This window comes from Poeciliopsis prolifica, unplaced genomic scaffold, assembly GCF_027474105.1.
Source record: "Poeciliopsis prolifica strain line A6 unplaced genomic scaffold, Auburn_PproV2 SCAFFOLD010, whole genome shotgun sequence".
In the NCBI taxonomy this organism is placed as follows: domain Eukaryota; kingdom Metazoa; phylum Chordata; class Actinopteri; order Cyprinodontiformes; family Poeciliidae; genus Poeciliopsis; species Poeciliopsis prolifica.
Genome location: NW_026562385.1, coordinates 8,471,367 through 8,489,225, shown reverse-complemented (window position 1 = coordinate 8,489,225; position 17,859 = coordinate 8,471,367). Strand labels below are relative to the sequence as shown.

Below are 17,859 nucleotides of genomic sequence, written 5' to 3'. Positions count from 1 at the left end.
ACTGGGGCATGCTGAATGGTTACCATGGAGACTGGACAGGACAAGGCCCCCCGGAGAGGCATGGTGAGGGTTTTGGAGGCTTCAGAGTTATTTAAAAATAAAAATGTCATAAGAGATAGGGAAGAGCGAGGGGGCGGAAAGAGAACAAGAGAGGGAGCGATCAGACGTACCCTCAGCCTGACCCGTTTGGGTCCTGTGGGTCCCGTTGGCCTGCGGGTGCATTGTTGTACCATCGCTGTGGACACACACACACACACACACACAACACTTAGTTTGGCAGCTAATGCAGTAGTAAAGCTCAGTGAGAGTTTAGTTTTTATTTGGTTGCGAAGCATCAAGAGAACGGTGCACTTAGCAGATTTTACTGACAGCAGAGGCCAGAAAACGATTAGAGATCAACAGCGGCAAAAAGACGTTTCTGAAGGGGACTTGTCAAAATAAAACACCTTCACATAAAGACAGAGCAATCTTCAAACGGTACCTGCTTGTTCTGAATCTGGATTGAAATTTGAAAAACACAGAACAGGAAAACAATTTTAAGCGTCACTTGCGCTTCTCGATCACAGAGATCGAGTCTCTACGTCGCAACATAAGTTCTGTGATCGGCCTGCACGAAACCCGTCAACACTACAGGGATGTAATTAATCCTTTACAACATGCATTCTTCTAGAATCCACAGCAAGCGACTCAGCCTCAATGTTGGGAAAGAGGATCGGTTTCTGTTGTGTAACAGCACTCATGTTAATTACAGTTTTTATCGTTTGGGAAGTGAGCAAAGTAATTGTTTCTGTTTTGTAAGAGATTTGTCTTCACTGCTGCTGAATGCATGACTTCAGCTGATCAGCAGCCCCAATATGAGAAGCTGTTACGGCTCAGTGACTCTCCACCGCTTTGGCAACCATTAGTGGTTCATATCTTGGTCTTTAGATATCATTAAGAAAGACTCTGTTTTGTTTTCTTTTTATCATTTTATTATAGATTCTGACAGAGCAGAGACCTTAGAACATTTAGAAGAAAAAAGCAAAAACGTTGAACCTGCTGGTGGATTCGCTGCCTTTGACTCGAGTTTCAGTTTTGAACTCTTGACTAGTGACAGCGACTATCAGCCTACTTGAATCTTCCGGTTTGGGGTAATGATTCATGTTTGGAGAAAAGCCGATTTACTGTCATCACAAAGCAAATAGTCCCATTTTTAACCTCTTGAGCCTCTTACACGACGCTATTAGCATAGATTACAAGAACAGCACTGCATGTGTTGTAGAAAGCAGGTCACTGCGATTATGCCACATATTTGCTATAATACATTAAGCCTTCCTGTTATCTGCTGAAAGTCATGCGCTCTCTCTCTCCACTTAAACAAAAAGAGTAACAGAAATGAGCTGGTAGACAAGTTTTAGATAAGTTGGCCTGGTTGATTTCCTGACAGATATTGAGTTTAGTGGTGGGACTCAAAATTTGAAACAGAGTTAGTTTCAGCATCTGTAAATAAGCACATTTTAATCAAAAACCATACATCTTTAATTCAAAAATCCTTTTTGCCGCCAAAGTGTTGAATAAATAGAAATCTGAGATGAACAACAAAAATATTTATTGATTATAATCTTATTCAAATTAGAAATTCAGGAATCCTGGATCATTCATAAACTGAGGACACTGAGATCTGTGCTGCTGCTGCAACACGTTTAGCATTAAGTTGGTATTTCAGGCTACAATAGCTACCAACTCCTTCTGGCACCCTAGTCGTTTCCAGCATCCCTTTCATTTATTTAGTCATTTCTAAACTTGCTGTGATCCTTCCAAATATATGACAAATTATTCCAGCAGATAATTAAATGTTTCTTGTATTATTGATTGATTGAGTAAAAGTTTGTAAGCCAAAAGTTTCAAAGCTGCATGTTTTCAGAGTGTGTTACCTGGTCGCTGTGGGCTCTAGTGGTCGGTCCAGCTGAACAGAGCATAGCGGTTCTGTTAGAACCTTGGCGGAAAGGGAGAACCTTTCATATTCTGAAGGGGAGATCAGGTAAAACCCTGCGGGAAAACAACAGAACGCACGTCAGCCTTCTGGGAGGAGAATCTGACCAGACGACTCTTGGATGTAAACGTGTCTCATTATTAACTGGCGAAGGATTTTTGAAGGCTCACCCTGCCCGTTTTTGGTGAAGACACAAGATGCAATGCCACTGATGTCCTCCTTGCGGATGCAGTCGTATCGCACCTGAACACACGCAATGCACAATTAGAAGCACGTGGTGGACTCTCAGTGGGTGGGACGCGTCGTCCTGCGTCTACCTGAGGTCGGAGGGCGGGTATGGTGAAGAGGTGCATGTCTCCCAGGTTGGTGAGACAGACAAGTGTGTGTTCACTGTAGTCTTCCTGAGCAGAGGAGTTGAAGAGGACTAAGGCCACTTTCCTCACCCGGCAGCCTTCGTGTGCCGTCAACTTGAACTTGGTCTTCGCGCTCACTTTCGGGAGAGAGAACACCTGCAGGAGGAAGACGGTAAAAACTGTAACCCTGGGAGTGATAAACAAGAGCTCAACTCGTCCTCCTGGCTGCACCTTGAGCTGCTCCTCTGAGGCGATGAGGACAGAGTGAGCGTTGGTCATGTCTGGAGCGATGGCGAGGTCCTGCGAGGCTTCGTACGGATCCGGTAGCGGCTTCCCTCGCCCGTCCAGGACGCTGATGGACACCACGGGCGCTCTGTGCATCAGCTGGATCTCCTTACCCAGCACCGCCTCCACGCTCGTGCTGCTCTCACTCGCTCCTCCCCGCTCGCAGGCGCGGCCCGATCCCACGCCGGGGACCTCCAGAGCGTAGGCGTACACGCTGCCGGAGTTGGTGCCGGCCCAAAGCGTGGGGCCGTGGTGTGTACCTGACCCACACAAACACACACACACACCCAGAGGGTTGAGAGTGATAAATATCGAAATACAGCAAAATAAAAAACTATTCCCACCCCAAATGCCTTTGTCACAATAAAGATCAACAACATAAAATGTTAAATGATGCATCAAATCCCATTGAAGATTTGCATCAAGATTTGAAAACTTGCTGTTCACAATCACTCTTCTTCCAATAAGACTCTGCTTGAGCAATTTTGCAACAAAGGAGGAATAAACATTTTTGTCTCAAAGACATGCAAAGCTGGTAGCAACAAAACCCCAAGAGACCTGTTGCTGTGAATCCAGTCAAAGTTGGTTCTACTGAGTAGAAATCCACTCATTTTTATACTTTTAAACCATTTCAGTAAAACATTTGAGGCTTTGATGGGACAAAATGTGAACAGGTTCAAGGACTTTCTGAGACGCTCATAGACCAAATGCAGAAGAATAAATACTGAAACTATATTTTTAGAGTAAGCAAGACAAACCATCACGCAGAAATGTGTCAGCGAAGCAGAGACATCTGACCACTCCTGACAATGAGTCGTCCGCTGACCGGGGCTCGATCCGTCGCTGCACAGGAGCTACTTCCTCCTGCTCTGCCAAAGCCGCGTTGGCCTCTTGAACCTACACCAGAGACGTCGTTAGCGGTCTGCAGAGCCCGGTCCGGTCCACATGTCGCAGGAGGACGTGTCTCACCTTGCTGGTAGGGGTGGTGATTGCGCGTTTCTTTCCAGACACCCTGCTTTTGCGGATGCGTCTGAAGCTTTGTCGAAGGGATTTCTTCAAGGACTTGACTCTGGACAGTGGACCCTCCATTGCCAGCGAGTCGTTAGGATGCAGGGTGCACCTGAGAAAAAGTGAGGAGCAGCCGTCGGTTAAATTACTCAATATTTACGAGTCAAACAATAACATGAGATGGACAAGGAGGACAAAAAACAGTAGAGTGAGCTGTTTATCCCAAGATTTGTGCATTTGTACATTTTCAAAGTATGCTTTCCAACTTTTGTAGCAGGAAGAAACACATTAAAAAAAAAGACAGTTTAAATTCACTATAATGATATTTTTTTGCTGTTCTGAATAATGCACTGCTATAGTATTTGACATTCTACAGCAGTGACAATACACACCCGACTGGTCAGAGAACAAAACACTAATATAACAAAAACTCTCAATGTCGATCACCTTGCTTAACGTAAAATATAAATAAGCCTTTCTTTCAATTACACAGATCAATTCAGGTCACTGAGTCATTAGGAATAATAAATATTCACTTCATTGAAACAATCCAAACAAATCTTGTTAACTCAATAACATTCCTGCTCAAACGAAATGCTTAAACCCAATATACAAAGAAAGCTACAACCAATTCTCAAAGCTTTCTGGCATTTGGTAAATAGAAATAATGTTGGTTATGATAACTGATGGGAAATAAGACATTTTTGGTTTAACTACAGATAGTGAGAAAAAAAAAAGTGTCTTCTGGTTTCAATGCAGCATTTTCCAAAACTGCTCAATTTGAATATCAAGCATCTTCACTGACTTTATACAGAAATCAATCATTTTCCAAACATTTGAAATTCAAGCATTTTCAAGGATTTCAAGCCTCCTCTTCCTCACCTCGCCAGCACCGTGTTTCGCCGGTGGTAGTCAAACAGGCCGAACCCGTGACTCGTCCCGAAGGCGATCAGGTTCCACTCCGTGTGCAGCGCCACCGCCGTGACCGACGCCGGCGGCAGACACTGGACCAGCACCTGCGGCTGGAAGCCCGGCGGGAAGGGCGCGGGTTTGAGACGCGCCTCCAGCCTGTCGTGGCCCTTCCAGGTGAAGCCCTCCCTGTCCTGCAGCAGGTCCACCACCGAGACGTCCACCGAGTGGTCCGACAGCTCGTCGTTAAGAGCCAGCACGATCACCTGTGGAGAGACGGTTTTATTTTACTCTGCATGAAGTCGACATGTCCTGGGAGCCACACTTTCAATTAGTCTAAACTATATTTTCTTGGTTTTATTTTGAGATTTTTACTCATTTTCTGATCGTTGTACCATGTTGTTTTGCTCCGGAGCATGAAGGTACAATAAAAGGTATTATGATGGCTCCACATTTATCCAGCCTGCCAGTGGTCAGAGCATCACAGCAGATAAACTGACATTTCCAACATGCTAAGGGTCTTCTGGTTAAAATTTAGCAACTCCGTTAGCTGGAAACACAAGTTTACCTTCATGACAAAAACTGACGGCCAGATCTCATTCAATCAGTGTTTTCCTTTGCTAACAGCTTCCACTTAGTTCATTCTGTGAGAAAGGGAGCGTAGGAAAACATTTCCAGATGACAATGACGCAGAGGACTTCAACATTTTTTCCAGCTTTGAAAATAGATGCGACAAACTTAGCAAATATGTTTGCCACAGGGAATGTGTTGTAAACAAAGAAACAGAATGAGACTTTTCTTTTCAGAGTGTCAAACGTGAAACAATAGGAGACTCTAAGTGACATTGATGTTGTAGTTACACAGCATGAAGCTTTTTGACGTCGCGGAGTAGCGAGCGAGCTACATTTACTACATTTACTTAATTTTGTTTTGCAGACTTGCAGCGCCATAGAAAAAGTTGGAAAAGTGAGGTGAAAAAGGGGATGTTCACCTGGCCGGCTGTTCCAGCCACCACCAGCTTGTTGCTGTACTTGCACAGACTGATTTTCTGGATGCCGAGTCTGGGATCGTCGCTGTACGGGTCAAAGCAGCCCACCTACACAGGCAAAAAGGAAAATTACTGTCATTCACTCCTGAAGAACAACAACAACAACAAAAACCCACTATAAATTATTTTTAGGGCTGCAACTTCAAATTAGCATGGAAAATTGAGGACTTCTGATGCAAACTGGGTCAAGAGCCAAGTGGTCAGCTGCAACCTGAACCTCCTTTCTTCCTTGTTTATTAGAAGTCCCTCCACGCTTGAACATGCAAACATGCACATTAATCTGTTGCTCTCCCACCCAGAAACGGCAGGAATTCCTACAGAATCCTGGCTCACTTGGAGGCAGAGACTCTGCAAAACAAAATGCGGGAGAAGCTGAACGCAAGCACACGCAGACATGCACACAAGGAGAGAGAGGAAGAGAGAAAAGAGAGAGAGCGAGAGCCCATAGGTCTGGTTTTCATTACAACTGAGAAAAGAGGGAAGGTCTCTTCATCCCATATGAGGGCCACATTCCTCAACATGCAGCTCTGTTACCATGAGACCCAAGAGGAGAAATGCGAGTGTAGCCAGAGTTGGAAAGACGAAACAATGCAAAAGGGAAAAAGAAACAAAAACCCTTCTTTAAAGTGTTCCAGCCTGTATTTTACCATCTTCTGGACTCATCTTTGTTTCACTTTAAATCACTGGGATTTCAAGTGAAATCACTTAGCTGCCGACATCGGTGTGTCAGCAGCTAGTTCTGCTGACACACCGATACTCGCTCGCTGTCGTGTGGCAACTCATCTCTTTTACTTCCGAACTCCTGAAATTACTCACACTTCTAATATAAATCAGCTTATTTAAACCACAATCAGACTACAGCCCGTTCAAAGCCAAAGTTTTAACTACAAGGCCTGGCATCCAAACACATGAAAAGCATCCGCTGGGAAAACGAGGCCACAGGGACCAAATTAGTTCCCACAGCTGGTAAACTTGGACCCGGCCTGTGAACCCTGAAGAGGAGACGTTGGTTGGAGTCGTCCTTTCAGTCCGTACCTTCCTGAAAGGAGGCCATTCCTCCTCCTGCTGCATGTCGGCGTCGTTGCTGGAGTCGGGCGGTTCGTCGCAGTCGGTGTGGAAGACGTTGGCCGTGCCGAGCTTGTAGAGCGGCGTGAGGGCGACGCCCGATGCGTCCCAGAAGCGCACCGTCCCGTCCTCGTGCCTGGAAACGCGGAATAAATAAAATCGGAGAGCAAACGAAGTCATGACTGATGCTGTTTACACTGATGAGTGTAGCTTGGCACATCAGAGGGGGAATTTTTCTAAAATAAAACACAATTTCCATCTATTTTATTCTTTTACTTTCCTTTTTTTAAGACGAAAATGTTTCAAATGTTTTGTCTTTGATCATTTTGTGCTGATAGCTTTTTTAGCTGAATTTTATATTTTATTTCTTTGTTCTTTCCAAATAGAAATGCACATTTCCAGCATAGAGACTGAATCTTCTATTGTCCGTTTGTGAAAAAAACAAAACAAAAACTAAACGCTCTAAGATGTTAGAAGACCTTACGATGTTGATAAATGTTGGGTAAATATCGCAGTGACGATGTCCTCTCTCTGTCCCTCTCCTATGTGCTCTCAGCACTTTGTGACTTTAAATCATTTGCAGCTGAGACATTGTCTACCTGAATAAATATTACACTAGCATTAAAAATACACATTTATAACACTTTATATACATCAGAAAACAACTACTGAACTCCAACAATCCTAATATTGCACACACCGATATTGGAAAAACAATACATTCACAATATGCTTGTCAGCCTTAAAGTGTAGCTTGACTAAAATGGTAGCACTGACCAATCAGGTTTCTTTCTGCACAAATAATCACAAGAGCACAAAATATCTAACAAAATTTCATATTCAATCTGCTCAGTTCTTACTTTCTTAATGGTGGATTTATGAAACTAGTGCATGGAACATGTAAAAGTCAAAAATTCAGGACTTCCAGTATGCATGGGCAGGTTATCAGTCTCAATTACTACCAAAGCTGTAAAGCTGCAGTTTGAAAACTACTGAAATATCCCATCGTTCCGGTGGTTTGGTTCAAAGTCCTTCCAATGAAATGCAGTAGAAACTTTTACAGGACAATAGTAACGCTGCCTTTCTGCCCATTCTGCTGCTGTGCACTGCCAGACAGCTGGCTGAAACAAAGCTGTTACCAGAAAACACAAACTGCCGTGCACTGCCAAGTTGATGCGTCATACTGAAAATTTTAAAAATATGTTTCACAGATAAAATTAAAGCAGAAATCTGGACTATTTCAGCAGCAGCAGGGACTGTTTTTGTGTTGAATGGCAGCGCAAATATTGTTTCACAGTCTGGTTTCTGATTAAATCTATCAAATCTAATACCAGACCAAGTCTAACTCCTGTAGGAGTTGCAGGTTTAACCGTCCTGACAGTCGGATCAGCGTCGGATCCAGTTCAAGATTCTGGGTGCTCTTGTGCTGTTTCTCCTCTTAAGCATCAGAAATGGCGTGGAAAAACATGCTCTTCTTATACTACGTGTAAAACTGATGCTTAGTAAGTGTGTTAAAGCACAAACCCGGTCAAAAGCAGCTCTTGCTGTTTGGGTGGAGGCGCCAGATTCTTTCCTCCACATATGGGCCAGCTCTGCACAAACAAAGGAGAAAAAAAAGAAAAGAAAAGGAGTTGGGGCAAATTAGGACCCTAAAAAAAGCAGCAGTAATTGTTCGCTTACTAAATTGCCCCGAGCAAATAAATGCTTTTGCTTTGTTTTCCACGACGTCGTGACGTCAGCTCGAACATCGACTGCGGTGAGCATATTCTCTGCTCTTCTCCAGTCTCTCCGGTCTTGCCGCACTCAGACCAACAAAGAGCAGTGATTTACGAACACAGCGCCGGCAGCTGTTTGTGTCCGTCTGGGTGAGTCTAATCTGCCACCGATCAAACAGCTGATCCAAGCTAAAACACTAACGACTAACACCTGCTATTTAAGCTAGGGACTAGGCCTGTTGCAATGAGAAATAAAACAAATCATTTATATGATTTGTTTTATCTTCTCTCTCACGTTCTACCAAAAACTGGATGACAAAAGTTCTCAGTCTGGTATATTCGTCTAAACTCTTCGCTTGTTTGATGGACAATTTTCATGATTCATTTTATTTGTAGTTTCTGTTTTGTTTATTTTGTCCCAGTAAACCATTCATTAGAGTTTAATTGATGAATGAGTTACCAGTATATTACTTGAAAATGGCCTCAAAACAACATTATTGTTTATCGCAATAACTTCTGGAACAATTTGTCGTCTAGCAACATTTGTTAACGTAACAGGCCTACTAAGAATGCATCATGTTTGTTTCCTCTTAAGATCAGAACTAGCTTAACTTTATGGGGTTTCAATGTGATCCAACACTACCGTTTCTCTTCATTCAAATTTCTTTAAACTTTAAAACAAACCAGAACATAGAGAGTTAACTACGCTCCATTCCAACATGTCAGGTTAAGCCATTTACCTCGGATTCCCACAAACTGATTATCCGGATTACACATCTAACCCACTTTAAAACCAACGCTGATGTTTACAGCGACTTGCCAACAGATAAATCTTCCTTTAAGCCTGCTGGGTTTGAAGAAAAGGCCTTTTTCCTCCAGTGGCTCCTCACCATGTGTGTGTGCTGCTGGCTTCGCTGCGCCTTGCCTGCGTTGATTAACCTCTCCCAGAGTTTAGGAGGCACACTGGAGATGTGGCAGGAGCAGGTGATGGCTGATGAGTGGAGGGGAGCCAGATAGGGTGTGGGCAGGGTGGGCCACCCCGGGGTCTGCAGATCGATCACAACCAGTTCCTCTTCCAGCAGCACCACTAAAGCTGACGGGTCATCACACTCTGGGAGGGGAAAGAGGGGAAAAACTGATTAAAGAGGGAAGGGGAATAAAACACATCACATAGAAGCTTAATGAAAAGTGATGCAGTGTCTGGTTTAGGTGTGTGTGTGAGAGGGGGGGGGGGAATGTGGGGTGTGTGTGGGGGGGTGTGTGTGTGTGGGGGGGGTGTGTGTCATTAAGCACTAATGGCAGCTGCACTTCACACCTTAATCTTCCTCCAAGCTCTCTAATGGCCTTGCTTCACCAAGATACACCAATTGCTAGTACATGTTTTTTTTTAAACACACCTTTTCCTTCCACTAAATTTTCCATCAGTATGCTTGGATCTAGAACTCAAAACAGCTTTTATACAAATAAAATTGTTGTTGCCTCGCCAGCTTATGGAAGATCTTAACGACGGTCTGGTGATGTTTTTGTAATATCTAGATTTTCTGAGAAAATTCACATACATTTTTAAAGGAATAAAAACATCATTCTGTTTATAAATAATACTGGGTTACAATATGCTTTTTTGGAAGTTGTCTATTTTTTTTCAACTGAATTATGACTATTTTGAAATCTAAAGATGACGTTCACTTTTCTCAATCAGGTCAAGTTTTTATTCTAATTTGACTTCTTCTGACTGAATTGGTTCCATTTTTGTGACGTTGTCAGTTCATTTTTGTTAATATTTCTCATCCAGAAAGGAAAAAAAAGTTCTCTAACAGAGTGTATTAATTAAATGTTAGACTTGGATTTCTGTAAACTGAATAATGAACACTGATAAGAATTAGTAGACTGAACATTACATCATCATCGTGTAAAATTCTCCGACTCTTTTATGTCCTGGTTGAGTCTCTATTCCTGCTCACCACTCATTGATCCAGATTAAACCGATCCATATGAGAGAACAAATCATGCATTTTGATTCTCAAGTTGCAGCCTTACTTTAGAACAATGACTTGATTGAGCAAAATCAATGTGATTTTTGGATTCAGCACATCAAAATGACTCTAAGCTCCCTAGAAATCTTTTTTTTTTTTGGCTGTAGACCAGTATAAAATGAGAGCTTCACTTTTAAAACTAGTAAATAAATTCAAGTAAATTGCATTGTAAATTCTCTAACGAGGGTCGGACTGTCACCTTTGTCCGGCTCCATGTTGTGGATGGTGAAGAAGTCGATGACTCGGGATGTGAAGTCCAGAGTGACGTGCTCTTTGTCCTGCTGGATGGTCAGACAGTGGCGGTCGCCGTAGCTGGCTCTGGGCATCCCCCCGCTGTACAGCAGCACTGGAGAACTGAGACACAAATGTAGCGAATATTACCTGGCTGGCTGTCATTTTACTACAAGTTACTCTCAGGACAGGAGAAGATAAATAGAGACAATCAGGAAAGTAGAGTTTTGATGCATTTCCATGGTCCTGAAGGGAGTGGAGCAATTTGACTGAGGATAAATTTACTTCAAAAAGATCCACAAGTTTCAACTCCCTTTTATAAACAAAAAGAGTTTCTGTAATTCCAACCGATTGTTTCAATTAGAAGCAGTTTTTGTTTAAGTACAAAAATCCCTGACCATAAAACAGACTATGAATGTTTGTTCTTAATTATGTCAGAAATTTGAGATGATTCCAACGTCAAACAAATGAACTAAAACTAAAACACTCACCCCGTCTGTGACGTCCTCCAGAGGATTTTGTTGATGGCTTTGCAAGGAAATGGACCTGTGAGGAAATCACATGACTGGCTCAACTCAAACTAAAATCCCTCGCATCTTTTAGTCCAAACAAAAAAAGAAACAATAAAAACACAATTAAGCCAAGTTTAAATCTAGAACCTTCAGAAAAAACGACTGAACTAATAAATGACGTCGCGTCTGTGTATACATTTCTCACCATACGGGATGGTGGATGACGCTGGCTGGTGAGTGCAAGCGTTGCCACTGGTAACGGGCCACACAGCGTATCCTCCATCGTTATGGGAACTGACAAACAGGCTTCCAGAGCGTTCCCACACCAGGCTCTCCAGCTGCTGCAGGAAGGTTACCACAAACACACACAACCACCAGACATGAACACACAGGGAGGAAAAAAATAATAATAATAATAGTAATAATGTGACCCAGCTTTGAGTTTTAAGTACCTGCTTGCCGAGGAACAGCTGGTCAGCGTGGCGAGCGCCCAGATCCCACAGAACCACCAAGCCGCGGCTGTAGCCAATCAGAATCTTCCCTGGCTGCTGAGGATGCTCTTGGAGGGATTCAACCGGCCCCAACGACTTCCCACATCTGTACTCATCTGGCAGGCTGTGGAGGGGGGGGAAGAAAGGAAAACATCTGTTAACTTTTGCCAGAAAACGATGGGATTTGAAAGCAGCCAGAAAATTATGAACTCTGATTACTTCAGCATCCCGTTTAATGCGACCCATTTTCCATATTTTTGGTTACATTTTGCTTTTGTTTTTGATCGCTTTAATTTGAAAATTGTATTTGAACCAACAAACAGAGTCATCAATGAAATTAAGGGAAACCCTGAAGATTTAAAAAACGTACAAGTCATCTTAGGTATAAACAGAATTAATTTTTAGGTTTTTCTTGATTTATTTGAGCTACTCATGACTTTTATAAGCAGAGTTATTATACATCCACTAAAAGGTTGACTTTAAATTGTTTTCCTTACACACATCTTTATTCAACTGCTGCATTTATTTGTTGTAATACAGATTTCTATGTACCGTTTTATTTATCAGTTATTATCACCTGAACATTTTAATACCTCACTCAGGATTTCACACCTTTTAGTACTTTTATTTTCATCACGTTGCCTCTACATCAATAAAATCTGTTCACGTCCTTCAAACCCAACATTTTTCTCCACCTCTTTATATTTAGCTGTGTTTCATAAAGATTGATTGAAGAAAATTTGGGTTTTATAAAAGACATTTAGCTTCTAGAAAATCCCAAATGATCGTGACAGACAGATATTATCTTAACCGATTGCAGAATCAATTATAATATGCATTCTAATATCCTGGTTTGACTAGGACAGCAAATGTGTTACATATCTACAAAAATATGAGTGAAACTATATGTAAATTTCAAGTTGAAGTATTTATATTTATATTAGTATTTGGACAAATCATCCTTAAAGGCCCAAAAGAAAATAAATAAATCATTAAAAAAATCCAAATTACCACTACATCCATGATCAGAACAGGATGCAGCAGCAACATCTCCACAGAAAGGGAAATATTATTGAGTATAAACTCTTAGAGGTGATAAAAACAACAGCACTTTACTCCAACTTCCAGAAAACAGTTCAAACTTGTAAGAAACAATCAAAGAGCAGAAGCCATCTGTGAGATAAGGCTACAGCGCAGCCTGTCAGCATCGAGATGAAGCAGAGTTGCAGCTTGTGGATCAGACAGACATTCCTCTGAGGCAGCAGAGGAATGTGGAGCAGGACACACCCTCGAGATGTCAGAGGATTCCCTTGGCCAAGGAAAAAGATAGAAGAAGAAGGAAGGGGAGAAAAGCAGCAGAGAGGGGAAGAAAACCAAACCACTGAGGTTTTCTGGACTCTTCAGTATTGATGAAGCAAAGCCAGCCCATCCCCTCACACACAGAGACAAAACATCTGACTGCTGGGATGGAGCTCGCCGAGGAAGATCCTCTCCGGACGCAGAGAGGCAGAAACATTCCTAACAAAACATGCCATTGTCTCCGTCTGTGTGCTCACAAGTATTTTTAGGGAATCCAGCATCCTGTTGCAGAATCCTGGTGATGCGCCATAGACCTGTGTGTGTGTGTGTGTGTGTGTGCGCGTGTGTGTGTGTATGTGGTGTTTTTGGATTTGTATGCACTCGCTTCCCTCTGCATGTGTGCTTTTGGATATTCAGCTGAAACACTTCCCCGACCGGAACGCCGGGTTTTGGCAGCTGGTACAAAGCGTCACTGTCTAAAATCTCCGTTCGTTTGCACTTACACACACACACACACACGCACACACACACACAGAGCTTATCAAGGCCTTCATTACGCCTCAGTCCTGCTGGCTCCTCTCTGCCAGCCTACGTTAATGAGGGATGGCTAAGCAACAATTTTTTTAAAAAGGTATCCTGAATTATTTTGTGACGAGCTCAGATGAAATTACTGTCGGGCGTCATCGACAAACCAAAACCCGGCTCTGCCAGACACATCAGCCGTATCTCATCCACATGCTCATCTGTTAACATATGGCTAAAATTTTTATTTTTTTTAATCTGACTTTTACATTTTTGGTCAAATAAGGTAAAAACAAGTTTTAACAAAAAGGAAGAACGTCTGTCTGTGCTCCACCGAACACCATGAACCTCTTAAACCTGACCTGCCTGCTGCTGCGAGGTACAACAAGATGTCTGGATCAGCAGATGTGTATGTGTCTGTGTGTGTGTGTGTGTGTGTGTGTGTGTGTGTGTGTGTGTGTGTGTGTGTGTGTGTGTGTGTATGCGTGCGTGTGTGCGTGTACATGAGAGAGATCTGCTCAGCTGGACACGAGCAAAGGAGGTTGGACTGTTTATAGAGTTTAATAGAAGCCATACTGTGAGAGACAATAAGAGAAAACAAGGAAAGATTGGATAGGATGTTTTAACAGCTACGTATTGTTTTGGTTTTCTGCAATGTCAAGAAATTAAGCATCACTAGGAGGCATGCCAAATCAAACAAGAATGTCATTGAAATAAACAAACATTTCAGTCACTTATTTCGTAAAATTAAAAATGTGGCAGACTACTGGATTCAAGCATCTGAATAACATGTTCAGTGGAAGGAAAAGCAACAGAAATAAGTGAAGCTCAAGAGTTTAACCTTAAAGAGCTACTTCACCACATATGTTTTATTAAACCATTCTTCAGAGATTTCAAAAGAAAAAAGGACTGGACTGTTGCTCTGTTGTTCAGTCATCTTTTCAGTTACAAAATTATTTTAAATTCATGCAAAAGCAGCCCAACCAAGTATTGAGAGCATGTACTGTGCAGAACATGGACATACTTTTCTGTTTTACTTAAGAAGAAGTAAACACTTTCAATGCATCACTGCATATGTAAAATGATCTAGATCCAGACATTTCACTTTTTTAAATGTACTTCTTAGTCATATACTAATGTATAATAATGTAGCTGACACTCATGTTTTGCTTCAAACCTATTACCTGGATATGATGTTCATATGCATCTTTTCATATTGAGCTCAATTTATGTACAGAACCTGCTTTTCATTTCTGAGACTGTCTCACCTCTGTGTGACCTGGTCCTGCAGCAGCGTCTGGCTCTCCTTTAACTTAAGGCGGGGCAACTCCACACAGTAAACGCCTCCTCCTTCTGTTCCGACGCAGAGCAGGTCACATGACTTTAGCAAGAGGAGGACAGTCACATGCGTAGCGCTGACATATAGAGCAAAAAAAAAAAAATTAATATTTAAAAAGGTTTAAGACAATCAGTAGCTGCCGTCCTCCTTGGTTTTTCTCCTCCTACCTGCAGCTCTCAATCCCAGGCCTTCCAGGCAGAATGTAATTATCCACTTGTTTAAGACAGACTCCGCCCTCTTTCTTTGCCCCACCCACTTCTCTGTGGGGCCCTACCACCAGTTCCCAAAGATGAATTGTGTTGTCATCCAGCAGCGACAGCAGACGACCCTAAGACACAGGAATAACTCCATGAAGAAGAAAGAAAGAAGAATATTACGAACAGAAAGCAAGATTATGTTTTTTTTAACCCTCACCTGACCAGGAAGGAAGTGGATCTGAGTTACAGCGGTGGTGTCTTTGTGCAGCCCTGTGAACTCGACTCCCGGAGCCCCATAGCTGAAAGGTTCTGGTCAAGGAAATCCGCAACTCATGAAGCATTTCTATGTTTATTTACTTACGATAAGGCAGAAAAATGAAAACAGAAATCTGCTGTTCTGGTTGTTGAAAGTTGAAGTTAAAACTAAGTTCAACCTTTTTGAGCTAATTCTGTGTTAACTGCACTAGCAACCTGTGAGTATCACATAGACAGACTGAAATTCAATGAAGTTTTACTATCACTACTAAAGCACAAGTCTTGTTTACCCGGACACACAAATCAGGAGGTCAAACAGAGAATATTCAGCACAATAAACAGTTCAACAGACACAAACTTTGGCTAATTTTAATTTTATATTGATTTCAAAAAGAAAGTTAATGTTATACAATTACTAAAACTGTAATGTGATCAATAAGCTATAAAGTTTTAGCAGAAATAATATTCTTGTTTTAATGTAAGCAAGAGATCATATTTTAGATTTTATTGTTTTAAGATTTTCTTCTTTTAAATATGTTTCCATATGACAAGTCATGTTTCTTAATACCCATGTTTAATCCAATCAAATTAGCCAAAACACCAAGTTATGTGAAATTGGGATAGACTGTTTTAAGAGTTACGTTCAATAGAAAACCCATAATTGTATGTGGTAGGTAGGAAGTTTCTACTGCAGGCAGAAATGTATTAAAATGTGTGCAGAAACCGTAGGAATATGTTTGTAAGCATAAAGTTTCAATACGGCATAGCGCCCACATTTCTGTTCATTTCTGACCTGCAGCACCTTTTTCCTTTCAGTTACATCTTAATGCATCACAGTACACGACACCGTCACTAATGATCAGACGTTTAATATGATGGTAATTATCTGTGTTTATAATTCAAGTCATTGCAATGACATCTCACACAAAGCCAAGCTCGCAATAGTTACAAAATTACGTGAAAATTTGGATCTAAATGGATTTGACATTAAAACCTTCGGTAGAGAACATTACTAAGGTGACAATGCACAAATACGAAAACTATCCTACGCACTTCATTAATACAATTATACTCTCCACATTATTTCCATGCATGAAAACGTAGAAAATATCTGGAAGCATTCTTAAGGCTCCATAAAACAAAAATAGAAACAAAATAAAACAGCCACATACTGACGGTTACAATCCTAACCTGTAAACTCGAAGACACAGCGCCTCAGTGCCATAATAGGGGAGAAAGTAGAGCACTATAAACAAAGATCATAGCAATTATCAGCACTAGATGACGCACATGCCTGAACCCACTCGTCTGTATGTTTGAGAGTGTGTGTAATTAACAGGGATTTTAACAGTCCTCTTTTTCTTAGCATACTAAATAAAGCGAGTTGATCAACTTGGGCGACACTCAAAAACTAGAGCTACACACTTTAAGAGGCGTGTGTAGCTCTAGCGCTTACACACTTAAACCCAATGCTTACACAAAGCGGTGGGAATCTGAGCACACATAAGTTACTCATTTTTGTTTTTGCACACAATCGTATTGCTGTTTATAAGCCGTTCTGAGTCATTTAGGAAAAAGGCGATGCATTATTAAGAGTCCTTTTTCTGCTCCTATTCTGAGCATTCAGATAGAAATAAACCTCCATTTTCCTCATTAGTTCCCCTCTTCCCTCCATTTTGTGTGATACCCAGAAAATAAAAGCTGTTACCACCATTCCCCAGTGTTTTAACTCTTACCTTACTACTGTCTTATTGCTTTCTAGTCAAAAGAAAGTGGGGGCCCACTAGGGCTTTGTGGTGAGACCTTTTTTATCGGCTCCTATTCTCATTTGTAGTAACCCCTTAGTTTCCACCTCATCTCCACCGGCTTGGTTTTACTTTTAAATTAAATCCCCACCTATTTCGCTACGACCCACCACTGATCCCCTGGAGGCCGTCCAGAGTGTTATACTGGCATTCCTGTGTGTTGTCACTTCCTGGCTCTGTGTTTTATTCACCACAATAACACATGCCTCAAACAGCTGGAAGTCGAGGTATCGGAGGAACGTTCGGGTCATGAACCGTAGCTCCAGACAAAAAAAGAAACACAAAAAGGGTGACTGATGGAAATTAAGTAAGCCATTATTTTCATACATTGATTTCTAAAAGTACTTCAATTAGTTCACACAAGACAAACTAGTCAAAGTCCAGATTCAATTCAAACTCCATAAGTCTGATTTGAAAACTAAACATTATAGGGACTCGCCATTCAAATACACACAGCTTGAGCTAATTTATCAGTAAAATGTGCAAACCTAATAAAAGCAAACCACAAAAATAACCAGCAGCTATAATTGCAGCAAAAGACTTGCTTACTTTACTGTCGTTACACAAAGATAGGACTGTGACTGTGGCAAAGAAATGTCGTTGTTAGGCTGCTGGAGTACACAGAAATAAAAATAATGAAAAACTATCAGTGTGACAATAAGTTTCAACTCTGAAAACAGATGCTAGAGTTTTTATGTTTGTAATTGTTAAAAAAAACAAAACAAAACAAAAAAAAAACAGTATACTTTTCACTTGCACCAATACATGAAGTGCATTGAAATGGCCAAAGGGAATAACGAGACACTGTATTTCCACAAAC

At 41.5% G+C, this 17,859-nt stretch overlaps 2 protein-coding genes across 3 annotated transcripts in view; one reads left to right on the top strand and one right to left on the bottom strand.

Moving 5' to 3' along the window:
* Positions 1 to 17,859, top strand: part of LOC129363100 (protein shisa-8) — a 281,634-nt gene that overhangs the window by 136,088 nt on the left and 127,687 nt on the right. The window lies entirely within an intron of this gene.
* The window catches only part of llgl1 (LLGL scribble cell polarity complex component 1), a 33,924-nt gene that overhangs the window by 3,285 nt on the left and 12,780 nt on the right, over positions 1 to 17,859 (bottom strand). For both annotated transcript variants that reach the window (XM_055034942.1, XM_055034943.1), the window contains exons 3-21: positions 15,197 to 15,278; positions 14,950 to 15,110; positions 14,712 to 14,858; positions 11,584 to 11,746; positions 11,337 to 11,472; positions 11,111 to 11,165; positions 10,588 to 10,742; positions 9,246 to 9,466; positions 8,165 to 8,232; positions 6,611 to 6,776; positions 5,519 to 5,623; positions 4,501 to 4,793; positions 3,580 to 3,730; positions 3,369 to 3,507; positions 2,557 to 2,870; positions 2,290 to 2,481; positions 2,143 to 2,215; positions 1,914 to 2,028; positions 171 to 235 (exon numbers count right to left, since the gene is read on the bottom strand). In XM_055034942.1, coding sequence (XP_054890917.1) covers positions 171 to 235; positions 1,914 to 2,028; positions 2,143 to 2,215; positions 2,290 to 2,481; positions 2,557 to 2,870; positions 3,369 to 3,507; positions 3,580 to 3,730; positions 4,501 to 4,793; positions 5,519 to 5,623; positions 6,611 to 6,776; positions 8,165 to 8,232; positions 9,246 to 9,466; positions 10,588 to 10,742; positions 11,111 to 11,165; positions 11,337 to 11,472; positions 11,584 to 11,746; positions 14,712 to 14,858; positions 14,950 to 15,110; positions 15,197 to 15,278 — 2,801 coding nt within the window. The remainder of the gene's footprint in view (positions 1 to 170; positions 236 to 1,913; positions 2,029 to 2,142; positions 2,216 to 2,289; positions 2,482 to 2,556; positions 2,871 to 3,368; positions 3,508 to 3,579; positions 3,731 to 4,500; positions 4,794 to 5,518; positions 5,624 to 6,610; positions 6,777 to 8,164; positions 8,233 to 9,245; positions 9,467 to 10,587; positions 10,743 to 11,110; positions 11,166 to 11,336; positions 11,473 to 11,583; positions 11,747 to 14,711; positions 14,859 to 14,949; positions 15,111 to 15,196; positions 15,279 to 17,859) is intronic.